At 37.2% G+C, this 10,571-nt stretch overlaps 1 protein-coding gene across 1 annotated transcript in view; it reads right to left on the bottom strand.

Moving 5' to 3' along the window:
* Window positions 1–5,098: 5,098 nt before the first annotated feature.
* Window positions 5,099–10,571, bottom strand: part of LOC122792857 — a 198,827-nt gene continuing 193,354 nt past the window's right edge. The window contains exon 6 of the mRNA XM_044060417.1: window positions 5,099–7,393. Coding sequence (XP_043916352.1) covers window positions 6,962–7,393 — 432 coding nt within the window. The 3' untranslated portion in view covers window positions 5,099–6,961. The remainder of the gene's footprint in view (window positions 7,394–10,571) is intronic.

Here is a 10,571-nt window from a genome sequence, read left to right as displayed (position 1 = left end):
TAGTGTATGCAGACTTTTATTCTGAAAGTTTCAGGAAGATTTGGCACATAAAGGAGAGACTGACACCTGTTCAGCACAGTCCTAGGCTATATGAGACATTCACTCCAGCTTCTTCCATTTATTTCCAGTTTATTCCAGCATTCTAAAACCTTTTTAATTCTTGCACCCCTATAAATGTTTGATGCCTGCCACTAACTTGCCAGTGCAGGGAGTGATGGTACACACTTCACCCACTCTGGTGGGAAGTGCTGGCACAAGCAGACTAATCTGAGAATTGCCACCCAGACCTTCTCTAGGCCTTAATGCATAACTATATGCTATTTCCAAAGTCCATTGTTATGCTGTGCTCAGTAATATACATATTTTGTAACAGAAGAAGAGATACACAAGATAATGGGTTAAAGTTTGCAGTATTGTTGCAAGATGTATGTCTCTACCTAACTTGCTTATCACAGAATTGCCCAGTGCACAGTGTTGTTTAAAAGCTAATACATTGCATACTTTTTCAGTGTCTGTAGGATTGCTATATGATCTTAAATGCATTTGGAACTGTGCTACCAACCTTACTCACAAAGAATCACCTTTGTCAGTTATTCCTAACATTGACATCTGCATGACAGCTGCAGTGAATTTGAGTACACCATTGCAGTTAGACTGTTTTCATTCTCTACTGTAGTTTAGTATTTTATTGGTCATTGCCTTCTAGGTATGTGACTACTATTGCATAGATGCTCAGACTGCCATTTTCAAATGCATTTGTACCCATGCCACTGTCCTTTAACAAGTAACTCTTGAAATAGCATGGGTATGGCAGTTATAATGAAGCTGTGTACCACCGTACTATAGCTTTCCCTCATCGGTACTCATAAGTAATTATCCACTGCCTATTCACGTCGCACCTTTGAGACTTGCTATTTCTGGCATTTGTCATGATGTGTGGAAAGGATCGTCATTCACCCAGATTGCAGATGCCTTTGTGTTTCTTTCTTTGCTAGTATTGCTGATTCAAACAAAATTTAAATAAGCCCTGCAAGGGCTTAGAGACTGACAGTTAAAAATGCATTGAATCTCAGTTGCTCCAGTGTATAAGCTCTCTTGTTTGCTGGAATCACCTAGGCATAGCTGTCAACTGTCTAGATTTTTGCCTCATGTTTTTGGTCTGTTCCTCATAGAATTTGTGGTTTTCTGGCAAATCATTGAGCATTACAGTCAATAAATAATGGCAGACATTTGAGTTTCAGATTTCATATCCTATGACAAAGCATAGGTTCTTAGGCATTTACTAGGTTAACTACCACAAGGGCCTTTTTAAGCCTAGCCATGCATCCAAAATCTCTGACAAGTTCTGATACCCTTGATAAGTGTTAAGAGTGGGCTTGGGAGATGTACCGTTTACAGGTTACCTGTGTCCATTAGAGACATAGGTGCCAAACCAGGGATGAATTTCTGGTTTCCCACTCAATTATCCAAGTTCCACTTGAATTGGGTTAGGGAGGAACTCTGCTTCACATGGATGGTGAGTGTACCCTGTTCCATAGACAGTAGTCTCTGGGATATCTTTATTCTATTAACTTTCTGTGTTTATTAGAGCAACATTTAAAATATAATCTTGATTTTGGGCCTATGCCCCCCCCCCAGTAATTTTGGCTTTATCTAGACTTCTTGTGCTAAGAGATCGCTCCAGGCTATGACAAAAACATTGTTCTTATTTAAAGGACAAGTCCTTATTGAAGTAATAATTACTCTGAAATGCAACTGCTTTCAAGTAGAAAAGCACAATATTTTTTCTAATCATAGTGATTATCATTTGACAAGTGTAAACGGAAGCTGTCATAACTCCATGGACTGTTGCAGTTCCAGTATTTTAATGTTCCATGATGGTGCAGTGCTGAGAATTTAGCAGCAAACAGATATGTAATTGGGACACTACCTACCACAGTGTTATTCCTAGCCTATTTACCATAACAAAGTAAATAAAATGTCAGGAAAAAGTAAACCATTTTCAGTATATAACAGCTCATATGCTACTATGTAGATAGGATCACAGGCAACTCAACTTAACCTTATCAAATAACCTCAGACTTCCTGCATCTGTCTGATTAAAGTGTTCAGTATTCTAAAGTGGACTTCCCTTTTTATAGGGCAGCTAATATCCAAAGATAGTTTTTCAGTAATGACCTGGGAAGACAAGTTATTAAAATACATCAATATCACACATGTGACCACTTAAAATATACTAAGGTAGTAATATAATTGCATGAAAATGTTAGAGGCATTCATAAATCCCATACTTAGGGAAGCTATCACGAATAAAACGGAAATTATATAAATGAACTACTACAGTTATAAGAATGAACTGTACAAGTGCATTGGTTATATGAATAAATGTAACTACCTAACGGTGTATCGTGTACATCTTAAATGTATGTTTGTTTCCTGATGTCAGACCATAAAATGTCGAAATAGAACACAATATAATAGACTCTCTAACCTGGAACATCAGATATACTAGCTTTTTAACAGAACTGTGGCTGGCTCATCTAATGCCTAGTCTTGCTCCCAGATCTGGCACCACTTCACTTTAACATGAGGAGCAAAAAAAAAAAAAAAAGGTCCTCCATTTGTAAAGAACAAAAAAAATATATAAACTCTTAAAACTAGCAAACGTCATGAACCACTTCACCCCACCCTAGGAACACATTTGTTTTTTTCTGCCTTTTAATAAATAATAAATGAAACAATGCCATTGTTTACTTTGCCTTTTTTCTCTTTATCTTTCCATTTACCTTCTGACATATCTAAAAGTATGAAATGTTTGATTATATTCTCCATCCTCAAACTATGTAGCCTGGATATTCTGCATCTCTTGTTCTTCAGAAAGATGCTATGTTCATGCAATTTATAGACTTGCTTAAGGAACATAACTTACATTGTGTCATCTTCTTCATTTCCTTGAAGAGGAAACAAACTACTCTTTTAGGGGTTGTCTCCTTCATTACCAATGTGTAGGTCCACCAAACCATAAAAACTCTTAAGATCACCTTATAGCTCTCTGTAGTAATTTTGGTATTTGTGAGAAAAAAAGTCTGAAGATACAGAAGAACAGCAAATGTCAGGCATTGACATTCTTCATTAAAGCTCCCCATGCATTTCTAATGTGGGTGTTGGGGGGGGGGGCAGGAGAATATTTTGAGAAATGTCAGTCTTGAACTTAATGTATAAGTCCACATTTCTGATTATTCATTCACAAATGAATCTTGGAATAGCAAAAGATTACCTCACAGTATCCTACAGTAAGAAGAATTTCCCAAGATGCTACAATCTCCAAGTCAGGATGTAATATAATCAAGATGAACATTACTGCTTGTACTTCCTAGTGCTGAAAAAATGTACATTGAGGTATTGCCTTGCTCTCTAACATTTAAGTATATGATAAGGTAATGTGCTTCTATTTAATAATCACACTAACTTATGCCAGTTGTGCCCTGGATCAGTGGCTAACATATATTTATGTATTTATTGAAAGACCTTTTTTCCATTGTTATACTTTGTATAAGAGCTGAACAATTTCAACCTGTTCTGAAGATCAGTCATTTCATATTTGCATATGTATTAAGGATCCCTCTCAAGTTGTACCCTTGATGAGGACTTCACCATCTAGGGGATGTCGTTTCCTAGGCATAGCTATAGAGCTCAACATATTTTCCTAAATTGGTCAGGAGGAGTTAATGGGTACACTGGTGTTTGGAGATTTACAAATGTAATTCTTCCATCCATGTTCCCTTGCTCTAATTCTAGTTTTGTTCTGAAATATTCAGGGGCTGTCTACGTCTTCATTTCCCTTAAAAACACTGATAGTCACTGTTTACCTCAGACTTCTGAACTGCACTTTTTAAGAATAGAGAGATACCCAAATAGCACTCAATTCAAATCCCTCAAAACTTCTTGCAATCAAGTCTTTCTTGCAAACATAAGCACTAATTATACAAACAAATCTTACGCTACAGTATTAGTGGCCTTCTACTAAATATTTTTTTGTTAATGGTCTTGTAAAATTAATCATATCTCATTTTATAATTCCTCATGCATATAAAGGGCTTCCTTAATTTGATAGTTTATTGTTCTATAAACTTTTTCATATTAGATTTTCATGACGAAAAGAAGCACCTTCCTGACAACATTCTCAGTTATGTATATTTACCTTAGACTCTAAGAGAAAATAACAGTATTGTAATCTTCATATCGGATTAGTTGGTGCGGCTGGGATATACATTAATTCCACATTTGGTTAAGACCATGTGGTTGTAATAATGTATCTGTTTCATTTACTGGAAAAAGCATTTGCCATTTTTATTAAATAAAACATTTAACTGAACATACTAGGATGATAAGGGGATCTGCACTCCCACGAGAGGTATTACTGTGTAAAGAATGAGTTGAAAGACTCCTAGCTAAGTGGATGTTCAGATTACAAGGAAATGACACAGATGATGAAAAGTAGTTTTCACACCACTGGCATCTCTGATGTGCCTGTGGGAAAGCTAGGACAGAGCAGCCATGGGGGTACATCAGCCTGACAGGAAGTCAACCACTCAGTCATAATGTGAAGGTACCAGGTAGCATGTCCTGCTACTGAAGCTTCCCTTTACCTTCTAATTAAGGTGGTTCATAAACAGATGTAGGCCTCATTTTGTCCATTGGAAGAAAGGTAAGGTGGCAGGCTATGGAGGGCTCACTGTTAGGGCATGGAAAGAAATGTGTGAGTGAACAGTAGAAACGTGGCAAAATTAAATAGGATGATGGACTTTATAATGATGAAGGACATTCCGACAGGGAAGGTTAGATGTGTGACATCATACAAAGGAGACAAAAGAAGTAGAATACAAAGGAAGGAAGATATGGCAAGGGATCCATGCCTGATGAATTTGGATTTGACATAAACCTAGGGGAACTGGAGTCGAAAGAAAGAGAGAGAGAGAGAGAGAGAGAGTGAGAGACAGAGAGAGAGAATAAAAAAGTGGAAGAGATACTTATGGCAATTCAGAAAATCAGAGAGAAAAGAAAAGCTGTACAAGGATAAATCCACTGAGGTCACCAGAGTAGTCAGATTAGTGATGGTTTCATTGTAGGCAAGGCTGATGAGGGTTATTAGCCATGATAACATCAGGATTTCTGGTGAACGAGGAAGACTTAGAAATGACAAAGAGCAAACAGCTATAAATGGAAACTTACTGCATGCTGCTAAAGAGGAGAGAGAGAACCAGGGAGATATAATGAGTATTATTGTTACTCATTTAAGTAGGAGAAAATTGAAGATACCACAAGGGAGCAGTTAAGCTAGTAGGGATATGTGGCATGACAAACTCAAGGATTCCGAAATTCAAGGATTCAATGACTGCTGATTAAAGGGTATGGAAGACTGATGGAACTCAATTCATACAATGTAGAAGAATAAAGTGAAAGATATTCTGTTGACATTTTTTAGAGGGCAGATACTTTGTCTATGTATTGGCACAAGTGTCCCTTATGCACAGCATTCTGGACCATCAGCACAAGTCTTCACTGAGTAGTCCATTCTGGAGTATGGTCAACTGACAGTTGTATTAGGTGAGAGGAAAACTATGCAACATTATGCAATGAATGCTTTATAGGCAGATTTTATTTAATTATTTATCCATCCATTCATCCATCTGTTGTTGACTGGTTTAGTCCCACTAGGACAATGGCTTCTTTTCAAGGGAGACCCATGACAGTAGCCATACTAACTAGGAAGGGAAATTTGGCCAGGACAACAGGAAATTTCCCTTACTAATTTCTGTAAGTACCATGGGATCTTTTACATCCACCTGAGCTGCCACCAACTCCAACAGATGGGACCTTTGTTTTAACACCCATTCCAAAGGATAGATGTAAGTAGTTTTACTGAGCATTATTAGAGTTTGGTGAAGCAGGGATCTATGCAGCTAGGAGGAACACCAGTTACATGATTAACAGATCTGCCACAAAGGCAGTAGAACAGCAGCTTTCAGAAGTGTGTACAGTGATGAATAATGTAGCAGAAGTATCAGTCCATTTGAAGATAACACTAACTGGACTACATCTGATGGCAGGGATGGTAAAGCGGTGCTACAAGACAACTAGAATGGATTTCATGAACATACAGTAGCAGGTGTTCAATGCCAAAGAGTCACGATAATTGCCAGGTAGCAAAGACTCAAATGAAGGTCAATATGTTCCACAGGTAAAGCTGATTAGAGACATGGGCTAATGTTATCCAGGACACCTATAAAGGGAACCAAAGCACATGTAATTAGTGTAGAAGGGTAAAAGAGATGGGCATCAAGTGAAAACCTACAAAACAAGCGAGTAATCAGATAGAGGTCATGGCTGGAGTTTTAAGTGCAATTTGATTTTCTGCAACTTAGTAAACCTCTCATAATGATGGACAGAGTACAGAAATAACCAAGATGATCCCTAAAGTGAAGGTATGGTCTCTATGTACTGAATGATAGAGATGACTGTATCTTCCTATGTGGAGGAAAGGAAAAATGGATTTCATGTAGGGCTGTACTATAAGTACGTGAAATGATGAAGCAAACCTTCACACTATTTCTCAGACATGAAGTTTGGTTAAAAAAAGAGTGCTGCCTCTGTCTTAGAAAAAGAGGGAGGTAAGTTAAGAAGGCATGTAAGAGCATGATTTTTAACAGAAGGTGTGTAAGGTGTGTAAGGTGTGTAAGGTGAATAGACCTTTATTTTAGATAAAGTGGTACAGTTTAAGATGGATGGCATTTACAAGGTGAGAGTAAACAGAATGAGGGATAAGATGGTCTAAGGAAGGAAGTGATGCAGTACTTACTGTGGGGGCATTTGGCAACAAAATTAAATAGATTTGATGGCTGACATTCATGGAGCTTGTGTATGTCAGTATATTAAGATGCAATTATTATGTAATTGCATGCTATAAAGCTGATACGCACTGTGTATGCATCTCTAATGGATTCCATTTTCTCTCATATGCTAGGTCACTTGCTGTCTCATACCAATGTGTCCTTGCCTCAGGATCTGCACCTTTCTCTAGCAGCAGTTCAACAACAGGTAGGTGACCCCTTTCAACTGCCAGATGCAATGGAGTTTTATTGAGCCATCCGAATGCCTCTGTGTTTGCTCCATGCTGGATGAGGCAGTTCACAATTCCTGTATGTCCATTTAATGCTGCCCTGTGAAGTGTGGTTAGGTTCAGATTATCTCTGGCTTCCATGTTGATTCCCTTTTGAATCAGACATCGTGTTACAGCAAGATGGCCAGCGGATGCTGCCTTATGTAGTGCTGTGCTCCCACTCAGGTCTGTAAGGTTGGCATCAGCTCCACTCTTCAGTAACAGTTTCACAATCTATAAGTTAAAACAAAAGGCATTCAAAACATTTTAATAATCCAAGAACAAACCAATTTCTAAGACATAATTAAAAAAATGTATTTTTATTACAAATAACAATGAACCAGTTGCATCAATATTAATATCATCCATTTGCCTATGAAAGAAATATGAGTTCCATTACAGAGCAGCAGCTGTGGCTTACACATTGTAATTGTAATGAGGGTAATAATAACACAAATCTAATCTTGAAGCAAAACTGGAAATGAAAAATGAAATGAAGCTATTACGCATATATTTACATTTAACAGTTTGGAGCTGTTCCTGTATTTCTGCATTATTTTATTTTCTTTACCATCAGGAGACTATACAGTAGAATGAACATGTTTTTTTCTGCTGAATATTGTTCTCATTTCCTATGAGGAATCACATATTTCAGAGGTTTCAGGCAATTCATGAAATGCATAATGTAAGTATAAAATAACAAATGTATAATATAGCAGCACAGAATTAGTGATGGCACAATATACTTCAGCACCTGCGCTATCTGTATTTTTCTGGAAACCTCTTTGACCAACTTAACATGCAACACATTAAACCCGGGAAGCCACTTTTTCTGTACCAGTCTAACCAATTTTGCACTGAATAACCATCACATCTGTTTTTTTGTTATGTCCCTGAACATTTCATCAGTTTCACACTTCTTTTTGTCACTTTATTTTGAATATGCTGCTCATCAGTTTCCTGTCATGACTTGCATTCCTGGTCTGCAATTCATAACAATTTCAAACCAAGGAAATGCATTGTATTTATTCCTCTAAGACTGCATGTTCATCGTCATGATTAGATTAAGGAAATTTCACACATATGTATGTGTGTGTGTGTGTGTGTGTGTGTGTGTGTGTGTGTGTGTGTGTGTGTGTGTGTGTGTGTGTGTGTGTATACATGTATTTGTGTGTGTAATTAAATTAGTCTAAACATCCAAATGTCAACATCAGTAAAGATGAATAAAAAATTAAAAAAAAAACTGTTGAACATACTCCGAGAGATAAAAATACATTCTGTAGTGGGGCTTGCCTTCAAGCTAATTGTGCATTCTAACTCTAAGATTGCACAATACTAGGGAAAGGACATATTCTTCAACCCCGGTAATGCAGTGATCTTGTGCAATTGGCAACTATCTGTTTTATCGACTAAAGCATATTGACAAAACAGATGTCGACTTTAAACAAAGTCAACTAAAGTAATGTCTCTTCTCTCTCTCTCTCTCTCTGTATATATATATATATATATATATATATATATATATATATATATATATATATATACATAAGTGTGTGTGTGCATGTTTGTGTAACTATAACTATGGATATGGATATAGATATAGATATAGATATAGATATAGATATACAGTAGCTACAGATATAGATATATATGTCACCCTGGATCTCCCCTTCTAAATTTAATTGATACTAATAGCTCATAGATTCTTAGTTACTAGGCTATCAATCCATGAGGATCTTTAGAAGCTAAGAGTTATAAGGCGAGAGTCCATTCATCCAGATTAAATCTGAATAGTGTAAAAGAATTACAACTCTTTATGTAAAGTGAAGGCTATTCCAAAGAAGAGGTAATCTCTGTACTACATATATATTTCTCCAACATGCTCTATTTTTGTTGCAAAAGAAATTTAGATCTCTTGAATGGGTGTTTATGCCTCCACTGGACTTGCAAATGCACAGTAGGTCTGACAGGACAGGGTCTTTTGAGGCTCTTTACATGAAGCAGGGATCATCTCTTAGTAGCAAGTATGACTCTGAGAAAAGGGGCAAGGCTTTGACATGGTCTGCATAGTTTTTATTCTTAGGCAGTTAAGTTTTTAGTAGAAAAGTGTTTCAAGTATTCAAGATTTTTTTAGCAGAAAAATTTTGAGGATATTCAAGTTTTGTCAGATGTTTGGCAGATACATACCAAAAGGTACATTATATTCAATGAATGGCCTGATTAATGCAAAATACAGTGATATGATCAAATCTCTAGATATGGAAGCTATATCCTTAGTAATAAATTATGGAATAAAATAGGACTTTCTTACAATAGTGGGTATGTGGTGAGTGAATGGCTGTTCATTTTCTACAGAGGTTCCCAAGTCCCTAATTACTGGATCAGTTTTCAGGGGTATGTGAAAATGTGATAGTTACAAGAGATTTATTTCTTGCTGAAGGATACTATTACACATTTCCTGGCATTTAGTTTTAGTGCATGTTTTTGACACCAGCTATTGCTTTGGGAAAGGCCATCTTGGAGGACTGTGGTGACCTCTGGGGACTTCATGATGGCACAAAGTTTGCCATCATCTGCAAACTTGGACACCAATACTCACTTCACCGTACCTTTAACCTCTGAGAAGTAAATGACTAAGAGGAGTGTCTCAAGGACCGAATCGTGGTATACACCACTAGTAACAGGTCTTTTGGAGGTGGTAGAGTAGCACATCCTAATTTTCTGGGTTATGTTTGTGAGCTAATTTGCTAAACAATACATTACACAGGGATTATATTTAAATAGGACGGTTTATCTGTGATAGCTGAGTGTTTGATGGTACTGAATATCTTTGCATGGTCTAAATGTGTGGTGTGTACTGATCTGCCCACATCCAGTACTTCAGTAATCTTCTTGAATAAATCACCCAGATTAAGTTGGCAGAATCTGCCTTAACAAATCCAAACTAGTCTGGGCCAAGAGATTTTTGGTTGTTTGTGTTCTTATTTATTAATTCCAAAAAAATCCTTTCAATAGCCTTACAGATGAGGCTGGTCAGACTTATGGGTCTATATTTTCCTTGGTTCACTGATGCCTTGCCTTTTCTTAAGGAGGTGACAGTTGCTGTCCTCCATTCATCGGGAACAACATTTACTTGGATGATGACACTGAATAGCCTTTCTTCCAAATTTGGCAGATTCTGTTTCCAACTGGCCATTAAGCAGCCTGCTATGTATTCTGGCCACACAGAAACAGTGAGGTTTGCCTTGAATAATGCCTAGAAGGTTTGTTCATGGGAGATTTGAGGGAGGGGTGTAGATGCAGGTATGATATCTGGGAATGAAGGAGAGGGGAACAAGAGTTAAATTTATCCACTAGTAGATTGGCTATGTTCTCTAGGACTTAGTATGTGATATCATCTACTATTAGCTCT

The sequence above is a fragment of the Protopterus annectens genome, chromosome 2.part0, assembly GCF_019279795.1.
Source record: "Protopterus annectens isolate FY-2018-M chromosome 2.part0, PAN1.0, whole genome shotgun sequence".
Lineage (NCBI taxonomy): Eukaryota > Metazoa > Chordata > Ceratodontiformes > Protopteridae > Protopterus > Protopterus annectens.
The sequence above is the reverse complement of the archived record's forward strand: the minus strand, read 5'-3'. Positions and strand labels throughout refer to the sequence as shown.